This window comes from Pituophis catenifer, unplaced genomic scaffold (assembly GCF_029215685.1).
Source record: "Pituophis catenifer annectens isolate HBS135680 unplaced genomic scaffold, rPitCat1.0.hap2 SCAF_2, whole genome shotgun sequence".
In the NCBI taxonomy this organism is placed as follows: domain Eukaryota; kingdom Metazoa; phylum Chordata; class Lepidosauria; order Squamata; family Colubridae; genus Pituophis; species Pituophis catenifer.
The window spans coordinates 71,425,289-71,437,499 of record NW_027256882.1 but is presented as its reverse complement, the minus strand read 5'-3'; the positions used below and the strand labels follow the sequence as shown (position 1 = coordinate 71,437,499).

The 12,211-nt window shown below is 40.6% G+C and overlaps 1 protein-coding gene across 1 annotated transcript; it reads left to right on the top strand.

Annotated features, from left to right (window-relative positions):
- The first annotated feature begins 3,815 nt into the window (after positions 1–3,815).
- On the top strand, positions 3,816–4,496 carry DNAJB8 (DnaJ heat shock protein family (Hsp40) member B8). Its single transcript, XM_070933614.1, has one exon. The coding sequence runs from the start codon at positions 3,816–3,818 to the stop codon at positions 4,494–4,496; it is 681 nt and encodes a 226-aa protein (XP_070789715.1).
- Positions 4,497–12,211: the final 7,715 nt, after the last annotated feature.

Sequence of the window (12,211 nt, the reverse complement as noted above, 5' to 3'; positions counted from 1 at the left end):
AAGGGCCAGGAGGAGTCAAAAAGTTTCCACGCAGGAGTCTGTCCTCCTGCCAGAGTTCCCTCAGCTTCAGAAGTAGTATCTTTTTGCTTTCCTTCTATGAAGAATAGTGACTTAGGAGACAGGTGCTATTTCTGCCAGAGAAATAGGACTGAGAGAACGTCTAACTGTACCAGTATGATGGCCTTAGCTTCTGGGCATCTTTCAGGAAAACCATAAGACATAGATTTATTTAAAGACCTGGCAGAACAGGTAATTTTTCTTTCAAATATACATGCATATCCACCTTTTTAAAGATAAGAGATTTACCTTAGGACTGGTAATAAAGTGTGTCAATGTGAATGCATCCTTTATGGAATAGATATGAAAAACTGTTCCTACCTTCCCATGGTCATACAGTATTGTAAAACAGCAATCATTAAACTGTTGAAAACCCATATGCACAATCACCTATACAATATGCCTAAGATTGTTTCTTTAAAACAAGAAAAACACAAAAGAAATCACCTAAGACAGTTATCAAAATATGTTTTATTTTCTCTTATGTTTAATTTAATACATCATTCAAACATCTCAATGGGATGCTTAAGCTTGCATATGATAGTATATTTCATCAGTTTGTGGAGTGAAATTTCTTTTTGATATTCTTAGTGCAACAGTCAATACAACATTCAACCTATGTGATCATTGGTCTTGATTGTAACATATGCTAAAAATCCATTTGCATGGAGGACACTTTAAAGACAGTACACTTCTTCAATGAACTTTCAGTCAAAAATTCATGCTATGAGCTTTCATCCAAAAGCCTTCTAATGATCCCTCTCCTCAAGCCCCAGCTGTTTCGAAACAACATTTAAATAAAGATTTGACAATATCTTGTCTTCATTTACGCAAGTGATTCTTGCTTGAAACTGGGCAGATCAAAATCTTCTTTTGGTCTTTTGGATCAGCATATTGGACATCTGTATATTGTATGAAAAATGCTAACATTCCACAGAACATAGTTTAAAAAGTTTAGTTGGAAATCATTCAGAGAACTTAGACTTTATATGGTTTATACTATAAATACTATGAGCCAGATCTTTTCAGTCTAAAACACATACATGCTGTACATACAAACATCTTGGATCAGAAATCATATTATTTAAGCCAGCATTGTTGTTTATTATACTGAAGTGGGAATAATGCTACATATCCATTATTCAAAGGGACCACCTAGGCACCAACTGTGTATATAACTGTGATGGCGAATCTATGGCATATATGCCCGAAGTGGCATGAGGAGCCATGTTGCCTGGTATGCGCAACCGTTGCCCGTTTCTTTTACGTGTTCTGCATTGCACATGCAATGATCAGCTGGCCTTCGTGCGAGCAGCAGTGCTGGAAACTGGAAGAGCTGGTCTTCCATTTTCCTGCGTGAGCATGTGCTCCAGCCAACTGATCATTATGCGTGCATTCGTGCCAGAAACCCAGAAGACACAAGCGCCCTGGGCAGCTCCTCTTCCGGGTTGCGGCTTAGACAAGCACGTGTACGCGCTTCCTTTTCAGCACTCAGTGCCGAAAAGATTCGCCATCACTGGTATATAAAGAGGTGTATGTTTTGATGTTGCTTTTTGGAGATAAAATGTGGAAGTGGGCACAATTATTGATTTATGAACCTTATTTTTTTTTTTTTTTTTTTGAAAACTCCAGCAACAAAACATGTAGTCACTGGAGGTGGGTATAATATCAAAAAATGAAAAAGTCTTTGAAGACAATCAAGGTATTCCTTGCCATGACAAAGGAAACTATCACACTTAATGCAATGGTAGCAGATGGGTGAAGACCACAGGAACTTTGTCTGTCTGACATTCTGGAAGAACAAGCTAAGTAAGGGGAGAGATGGAGGTGGATTGAAAGCTCCAAGGAAAAGAATCACCATTAAGGTTAGTCTGTCTCACAATTGTTTCTTATTAAAAAAGAGACTGCAGTTTATCTGTGCAGGATATGCTCTTCAGATGAGGGAATTAGCAGAATGACTGCCTCCATATCATCTAATTAGCAAAAATGTTGATAAGCAGATACAATCACATATGATTAGGATCCTTTTTAAAAGCCACTCCATTAATTAAATAGACAGAGAGGCTGCCTCCAACCCTCACGTGCTACTGATTAGAATACAAATATTTACACTAATCTCACCTCCATCAGTCAGGGGACACTTTTGAGTATTTTCAGTGACATCTGATTACTATTGATTTTCATCCCCAATGTCAGGCCATTTTGTTAGTATCTGAAAGTGCTGCCTTCACTTTCGGATGCTTTAAATCATGTTAAGGGTTTATCTTAATGACGCTGCTGATAACCACTGCTCAGGTCACTCGTACTTTCTCTTCAAAGAACACAGCCTGGGCTGGTTTTTATTGTTTGTACTTGAGATTTAAGATAGGAAAAACATTTCTCATTTCAAAGCCTCAGTTTCTAGGGACTGAGCTGCCTAGCTAGTTTCCCTCTGGGTAGTTATGTCATGTGGACAGCACTCTGGTGCCACCCTTGAATTCTTCTCATGTTCCTTCTTCCTCTCCAGTTTGCTTACTCACCTCAGTTCACGATCTCTCTCTTTCCTTCTCCTCCCTTTAGTTACACAAGTCAAACTTATAGCAGTAGTGAGCCTTGAAACTTCTGAGAATCCATGATGACTGCTATAGACTCTTAGAAGTGAGCATTGATCAGTTCCTAGGAAGAAATACATACCATTTCAGATCCAGCTAGCTCTGTCCCAAAAAGGAAGTTTACATGCAAGGTTTGTGGTGAATCGAAAGAGCAGGGTGGGAGTGGGGTTAGGTCTGGGGTACTATCAAAGAGCCAAACATATTTGGCATGTAGAAGCATTGCCTACGCAGTTTATCTGATGGGGCTATGCTGCCATTGGGTGCCATTTTCTGTCCAGCAATATCAATGATAAAAGTTAGGTCCACACTAGTCGTCAAGAAGCAGGAATCCAGGGATCGGTGAGCTTTCTTTGTATCAGAAGTTGAATGGGGGAATTTGGGAATGGAATGTGGGCAGGATTAAATTTATATTGTTGGGTTTTTAAAAATATTTTTGAGGTGGTCATTTCATTCTTTGAAATGTACTGTACCTACAAAGAGTTTTAAGTCATCCATCATCTTTTGTTTTCCACTTGAAATGGATGAAAATGTATTCTGCCAATGTTCACATTTGCTGTCAGAGTTCAGTGATATGACCCTAGGAGGCTCCAGGGGCTGAAAAATACAGGCACCCAGGGAACCTGAGAAGAGCATACACACTTCCCCACTCTTTTGGCTTATGGAATAACTGCCCAACCAATAATATAAGACCACCTGAACAGGTGTGTTTTGGAAGACATTCATCCTAAATTGAAGAACACTGGCTACAACCTAGCAACAAACTCTTACATACAGAGCCTTTCTATGAAAAGTTTCCAATCTAAGACTCTGGCATGAGTTGCATCATAGATGTGAAATGCGATCTATCAAGAGAGCCAATTTGCATAGCAGACCCAAACAATAGGACTGATGTCTGTCTCAAAGGAATGAAAAGCCTCTGCCCATTGATTGGCTGAGATGCTTCTGATGTCACAATACTACTCAGCAGCAAATGTCTTGAAATCAAACAATATGAGCAAGCAGCCTTTCTCTTTCCCTTTGGCGCCAAAACCCTTACCATTGGGCTGTGAGGAAAGAAGTGCCACAACCAAAACTACTGGATCCACTGGATCCAAACTGTACAGGACCTTGTGTCCCCTGGGAAAATCAGCCAAGTAGTCTCCAAATCCAGCTACCTTTTTCTTTGGGATGGTTAATTATTACGAAGTCCTAGGACTGAACCAAAATGCCTCGCAAGAAGACATTAAAAGGGCCTACCGTAAGCTGGCATTAAAGTGGCACCCAGACAAGAATCCTTATAACAAGGAGGATGCAGAGAAGAAATTCAAAGCTGTAGCTGAGGCCTATGAAGTTCTGTCAGATCCCCAGAAACGTTCTCTCTATGACCGGCCTGTCAAAGAGCCACGGTTTAGAGGGAGAGGAGCCTGTGGCACTTTTCCCCACAGCCCCTTTGATTTTGACTTTGTCTTCCGCAGCCCTGATGAGATCTTTCGAGAGTTTTTTGGAGGAATGGACATCTTCGCACATGACTCCTGGGACAACGAGTTTGACGATGATAATCGTGGAGAGGAAAACCGGAATGGGTTGCAAAGTCCCCTTGGCCTCTTTTCTGGACTAGGTGCCTTTTCCAATTTTGCATTTAATTCCCTTGGGCCCGGTGTGCACACTATGTTCTCCTGCAGGTCCTTTGGCGATGATAGCAGTGGAGCACAGAATTTCAGATCTGTAGCAACTTCTACAGAAGTCATCAATGGACGGAGAATCACCACTCGAAAAATTGTCGAGAACGGGCAAGAAAGAGTTGAAATCGAGGAGGATGGTCAACTGAAGTCCATAAGAGTAAATGGAAGAGAACAGTTGAAATGCTAATAATTCTCCACATGTCTGTCCAAAAAGCAATAGTCAGCTGCTTGTACAATCTTAAAAGGACTCTTGTTCCGTAAAAGCGGAAACCAACTAATAAACTCGTACACTGAGTTCAAGACCTATGTGGTAATGACTTCTGAATTACTTGGAATAACTCTGGTGGTCAGGGTGTGATTTATTTTGATGATTCCTCAAAATGTACTGAAATAACCTCAGTATAGGGTCTATGATTTTACTGTTTAGGATGTTATCCTCTAAAATCAATTGCTGGGGGTGAGTATCTAATCTGGACAGGTGTTTAATTAGAATATTTTTGAATAAAGGTTTTGAGGACAGAGTAAACAGTACATACGCAGCAGTGTGGCTCTGAATAAATTAAAAAATATGTGGTTTTAAAGACAGCCATGAAAATGATAGAAATTCTTCTGGATAAAAATGAATTCTGATGGTTTTGATAGTTATTAAAGTTAATAATATCAAAGATCAAATTAACTTCTTTATGGAACTTTAAGTCTGCTTTTGGATTAGAACATGGATGATATTATATATTTCTGAATATAATGAAAACACACAAACGCACGCACGCACACTCTTTTCCAAACTCTTTACCTGCTCTCAAGACCAAGTATATATTATTTTTAAAAACTGGAAAAGAACTATTTGATACAAAATTTATATATGTCAAATGAATTATTTCGGATGTATAATAAAAATAGCAAAAAGAAGTAAATTGGAAAGGTCAGTAGAAGCAACTAGGATGCCCTTTGATAAACAGTGAAGATTTGTTCAATAAATTTTGAAACATAGACTGAGAACAGTTCAAGAGATAAAATGAAACAACAATAATTTAAATTATGCTTAAGTAACGGTCTCCCAAAGATGTATATTTATCTAATATTTTCCTGATTGTCTCATTATATCCTTTGCTGGGCTAACATATTGAATTGCTAATATCAGTGAGTATATTACTTTGATGGAAACATGAATCTTTAAGCCTTAGCCTACCACATTTACCGTACAATGTATCTTACAGTATTGGTTTGTTGCACTGTCTGTATTTAAATTAGCATTCTGTTAGCAAAACCATAGTGCTATTAAAAAATTTAAAAGCATTGTTTCTTATAAGTCATAGCATTTATTGTTAGATTTATGTCCTGCTTTGTTATTTAAGATCTCCTTCTATCTATTTTTCCCACATCTTAACCCCATGAGATAGGTTGGAGTAAGTAAATGGTCAAAATCACCCACTGAGCTTCCAGAGTTTGAAGCTAGGTTTTGCAGTCCAAGACCAAGAACTTAACTGCTATACCACAATGGCTGGTAGAACTCTCTGCTTAGATTTTGCATGTGGAATGTCCACGCTCAGTTCTTGGTAATAAAGTTATGAAATAGCAGAGCTGACATGGACTTTTTCCTGGCATCTAGGGGAGCCATGGTCCATCAGAATGGGAAGAGTTGGGGGAGGCAGCATAGCGCTAATTACTTTAGCAGAGAACCCTAAAGTCATTTGTTATTTTATCCCGACAATAGCTTACTGATCTTGTTTCTACAACATGCTTAATTGGTCGACGGGGTTTTGGTATTGTAAAGGGATCCCTCCCTCCCTCAAAGATGCATTCACTCTCAATTGGATTCAACCAATCTTCTTTTGGGAACCTCAATCAACCATGGGACATGGGGAGAAAACAGGTATAGATCTGATATACAAATGGACTCTATCCACTTAAGACCAACAGGCTAAAAGTCTTCCCATGTGTTCAACCTAGACTGTGCCTCAGTCAACTCCAAAGGGCTTACACAAGCTGATATTCAACTAAGAGCAGATCCGAGTGATGTAACTGATATGTGCCTATAGTAATATTTACAGCAGCCCTGCAGATATTCCTTTGTCCCCTCCATTCCCCAGGAGAGACTGAATCATTGCCACTGGATAGCTATCTGTAGATGTGATAAGAGTGCAAAAATAATTACGTTTTCCTACTCTTATCAACACAAGATAATCTTGAAGAAACGCTCTTACCTATGTTTTTTTTTTTTTTTTTGTCTTCTGCCAGTGGCACTTTAGCCATTTCTTCTGTTTCATCTTCCAAATTTTCTCTGAGAATCAGGGTGTATTCTGGGATGTATAAGAGAGATTCTACCTAGGGGCAATCAAATTCAAGACTGCTGCCACTCCCTCATTCCAGCAGTGACCAAGGCCTCAGCTGAACCATGGATCACAGCCTCAGGAAACCGTCTAGTTTGCATGTTGTAGATTGGCCCCTTGCTCCCTGCAGTTAGGAGTGGCTGCAGAAAACTACAAGGCTAACAGAGATTATCTGGCCAACACAAAGGCTAATCAGTCTCAAAGCTAATTATCTGCAGAGTCATGCCTTTGGAAGCCGACCAGAGTTTCTTGGATTACCATAAAAACTCCATTGCCCCTGCCTGGGCTGTCACATACTTGAAAGGTAGCCACATTCCAAGAGGAATCCCCTCTCCCAATGCCCATCCTAGCCTCAGCAATGCACCAGGACGCTCCTCTCATTCACTATTAGATCATGGATATGGGAGGCCCTTCAGTAGCAGCAGCCAAATGATTAGGTGTGGAGACTGAGCATTGAAGCATGATACACTGAGTCTGCCTTTCCTAGGAGTGGCGTGTCCTATCTCCCACATCTCACAATGCTCATTACCACAGCAGTGCTACTATGAATGCTATTATGACCCATTACCCCCAATCTCTTTCTTCCTTTCCCCCCAAACAAGGGGACCCAACTCACATTCTGATGCCCCAAACATCCCTGTACAGACTACTGGTTCTTCTAGGTCTCTTCCCCAACATGTAATGTTTCTGGTCTTGGACAGTCACACTTCTACCCCACAACAGCTTACCCACCCTCTACCATCTCTCATTTTCACCAGAATAGATAGACTCACAGAAGGGGGATCACTATTCCCCCATCCCATCTGCAAATCTACCCAACAGACTGAGTTACTGTCACAATATCACAATCCAAGATAAATGGAGATCTGTCTTCTGATAAGAATAAGGAAGTGGGTGGAGATAACATCCTCCCCAATAGATAAGAGTCCCAAGGGACCATCTCCTGCTGGCTGTCACAGTATGAAAAATGGTAATGGAGAATGTGAAAGAATCTGACTGAGCTTAGCTGTTCAGCTGTCCAACTTCTCAAAAAGAAGTGAATTAAATTAGACTTTCTAAAGAGTGAATGAGAGGAGTGAAATCTCTGTGGATGATGAGCTTGTGGCTCTTTTAAAATATTGGCCTTGTGTGTTTTTAAAAAATGAAAGAAACATGGGAGGAAGAAAACCCACTGTTGGGATTCCACCTAAATGAGGAAGTGGAGTTGAAAAGCCATTCCTTCAGCTTTACTGAAATACCAGATCCATTAGGCTGTTTCATCAACTGTATCTCTTCCAACACAATATAGGTGAAGAAGAGAATTGGAAGCAATGCCACAAACTTCAGTGGTCATGCTGAGAGGCCATATGTTATCTTCCTGAACTATCTCTTATCCAATTGTTATGATTAACTATTATTTAACTTTAAGAGTTAATGTCTGAATTGGCTTGTTTTCTTCTCTTCTCTCTCGCTCCCATATCCCAGTTTTCTTTTGCACTGGGTCTTTCATTTTGCATAAGGACTTTTTTTGGGGGGGGGGGGGCTGGCAATTGAATAAAAAGAGTCCATGAGTAGCTTCCTTTTTTTTAAAAAAAAAAAAAAGGAAAGGCACTGGTGATAATGGTCATTGAAATAATGATTTAATACATGGGGGCTCCCTTTGAAATGAAATGGATATACTTGCTCAATTTCAGAAAGGAACCCAAAGAGCTGTAAAATTTGCAGAGGCTAGCAGTTAAATGTCCAGGATCTAGACAACTTTAGGTCCCCTTTAATTGGGAGAACAAACCCAAAGGTGATATAAATGTTGTAGACTTAGGGCTGGATGTGGTACTTTAAGGGCCAAGGCTTAAGCTTGCCGTAGCTATTCAAGATCCCCAAGTCCTCCATCCATTGCTACTCTTACTCTTCAGTGGGTTGGCCATATATTTGATAGGAATTATGATGAAAAAGACTTGTTGTCGATGTGCATCATTTTTTCCCAGCCTGACAAGACTGCTTGGATGCCTAGTCGGTTGCAGGTAGATATAGATGTGGAAGGAACTTCCTGTAAGCTATTTCCTTGCCCCCCCCCAATTTATGGGGTTGAGAAAGTGTCCATTAGTTGGGCAGCAAGGAGTGATATGCTTTAATATATAGGTGTACAATTCATACTTTCTGTATGATTCTCACCTGTTGCCAATATTCCTCTACTTTACTTTGTAGTTTGACTCCCAATGTAGGTGGGGAACCCAATAAACCCATGTTCTCAGGATTAAAAGTACATTTTGAAAATTGCTGTCTGTTCACAATATCCTAAATTGGCTGCTTCAGTCCACAGTCCCTCCCTGTCCAAATGACAGGGCCATCCTGACTTGGAGAAACCACTGTGCCTTCCATTCAGAATGCAGTGGCTTGTCTGCAGGAAGGCCTCCATAATGAACACACAAAGCCGGTTCAGCTCAAATGCATTTATCCCCCGTGCTAGTAGTTTGCCCAGACATGATTTCATTAACAGCCTGATAGTACTTTATGGAGCACTTGGCCTGCAAAAAACAAAACAAAACAAAGCAGAACAGAAATACTTAAAAGCATTTGGAATTACTTCATAAAAAACAAAATCACAGTATTAACCAACTGACCTTTGCTCAGTGCAGACCTGCTAATTTTAGCAATTACAGCCAACAACTTGAACATATCAAGTGGGCAACTGTTTAACAATAATGACATCTGTTTGGAAAATCCAATTAGGTCTAAACATCTTTAAATCCCCACTAGGGGATACCTGCTTTCTTTTTGCTACTGTTAGTTTCTGCCTAATAGGATTTTAAACTCCCGGCCTGCTGTACATCTCAGGCACAGTGGCCATCTCTCCCAGGAGTGCCAATGGCATGGTTGCGATCATATTAACCAACAAGCAAGAGTCCCTCCTTGGACAGTGATGGAAGCAGTTTGATTTTTTGATGGCCTAATCTGATAGAGCAGTGCATTAGCCAGATCCCTTCACTCCTACATTTCCCCTGCCCCATCTTAACTCGGATGTTTTGTTGTTTAAAAGCAAGTGGTCAGGTTTGGGAATTCCCTAAGGCTTTCATCTCAAGGACAGGGGAGAGTTATTTCTGATCTTGCATGGTTGCAAGAGGATTTGGTATGCGTGTGCCTTTGCTTCGTGCCTTCCTGGACTGGATATCAAGTAAGAAATGTCAGTCAAGAGAAACTGTATTGAGATCAGTAACACTGGAATTATCTTACATATTAGGCTGCATGTAAATTGACTCCCACTTTTGCATGAAGAATGATGGTACCACTTTGCTCTGGGGTTTGTTTGTTTTTTTAATTTGATTTATATGCCGCCCTTCTCCGGAGACTCAGGGCGGCTTACAATGCGCTAAACAATAGCCTTCATCCTTTTGTATATTTATACAAAGTCAGCTTATTGCCCCCACAACTGGGTCCTCAATTTACCTACCTTAGAAAGGATGGAAGGCTGAGTCAACCTTGAGCCTGGCGAGATTCGAACCTGCAGTAATTGCAGGCAGTTGGTCTTAATAACAGGGTGCTTTAGACCACTGTACTACCAAGGCTCTTAGGGTTTTAGGATCCTTTGCATTTTAAGCCTGGATATTTTAATTATTGTAAAATACAACTACCCCAAAATTGGCAAGAGATAGATAATCGGTTTTTATTATTCCCTCTGTGGGATCAGTTGGACTCAGTGTTGCTAGTTTAAAGTACAACGTTGAATCTTCAAAATCCCAATTACAAGGGCTATTTGAAGAGTCATCTTCACTCATGTCACACACTTTCAAGAATGCAGATTTGTCTCTTGTCCATCTCTGAGAACAATCAGATGAGTGGATAAGCAGCAGAAGTTTTCACTTCTACACCGATCTGCAATACTTCTCCATCTGAAAGACTCTCCTGTGCCATTTATTGTTGAGGATGTTCTCAAGTCGGGCTTTGTGGTAGCTGTTGAAGGTTTTGACTTGTTTGCTATGAGGGAGAGGGTACCTCAATAGTCCTGGAGGCAACAGGTTCAGGAAGTCAAAGATATGTTATAAGAAACCAATGTTCAAATGACAAGCGTCTGCATATCCACAGCCTGGCAGCAGAACAATCATTGCTTCATTTAAGTATTGCAAAGAGGAGACCATCACTTTATTTAAAAAGAAAAGAAAGCTTCTAGCAGCCTGGGATCAAGAGACTAATTGGAAGTCAGTGCTTTTTGTGCATATCATGATATGGCAAGTTAATGGGGTCCAATACACTGCATAGTCCATAGGATTGTTAATGTTATGAGTTATCATCTATATATTTAGGAGGGCTGGAAAATGATAATTTTGGTCACTAAAGTTTAGCCTTTCTCAATCTTTTTATCCCAGAGAAACCCTTGAAATAATTTACAGGCTCAGAGCACCCCGATATAAAAATTATTGTATCTATTGTCCATGGTTAGGTTAGCATGATAGGTAAATTGAGCCACAGCTTGTAAAAATTCCCACCACTGCAGGGGCTAGTATTGCATAGGACATGAAGTTCAAAAAATGAGTTCCATCAAGATCTCTCAGGAAACTTGTAACTCTTGGAGAACCCTAAAGTTGACATAAAGTTAGTTTATGGCACAAGAGTTAGCCATAAGGTGTCAAGCACCAGGGAAATCAGGAGATCCAGGCAGTTCAAATGAATATAAAGATTTATTGCAAGCTTAAGATTCTCTACAAGAATCTGAGCTACTAACGGTCAGGGCAATTTGGTGGTAGATAAGGAATTCAAGGTGGGCTGGACTTGTGGGCACGAAGGGATTCAAGTCTGATGATGTGCTTTACCCCTCTCTTGGGCTCAACCTGGTCATTTCCTACATAAGGGCAGGCCGGGGTTAGTGAAAACGGCGAAGCCAAAACAAAATCAATATTTAATGTATTGTGCAGTTAAATAGATCAACATACAAATACTACTACTAAATATATTGGGGAAAACGCTAAGTGTATTTGGTGGCAACCCTTTGAGGTGTCATCTCTTTCAGGTAGGTCTGGCCAAGAAAAAGATGCAGCAGAGATTTCAGAAATAGTGATTGCAAGCCTTTCCAGACCCTTCACAGGCTATTTTTAAGGATGGCACAGTCGTGGGAGGGGCTGTTCTAAATGTCTTTCTCACACTTTTGCTCTTCTCAGGAGTAACAATTAGTTTGCCTTGCCTACCCACTCTCAAGGGCCAAAGCAAAAATCCTCTTCACTTAATTTTTTGAGGGCCTGCCCTGGACCTTTGAGAGACTGGGGAAACCCACAGACAAGATGTTATGTGGTCTGTTCTTCTGTTCTTCTGTTCTTGCACTTGAATTACATAACTCCAGAGCAGTGGTGGAATTCATTTTTTTTTACTACCGGTTCTGTGGGCGTGGCCTAGTGGGCTTGGTGTGGCTTGGTGGGTGTGGGAGGGGAAGGATACTGCAAAATCCCCATTCCCTCCCCACTCCTGGGGAAAGGATATTGCAAAAACTTCATTCCCACCCCACTCTAGGGCCAGCCAGAGGTGGTATTTGCCGGTTCTCCAAACTACTCAAAATTTCCGCTACTGGTACTCCAGAACCTGCTGAATAGCACCCCTGCTCCAGGGG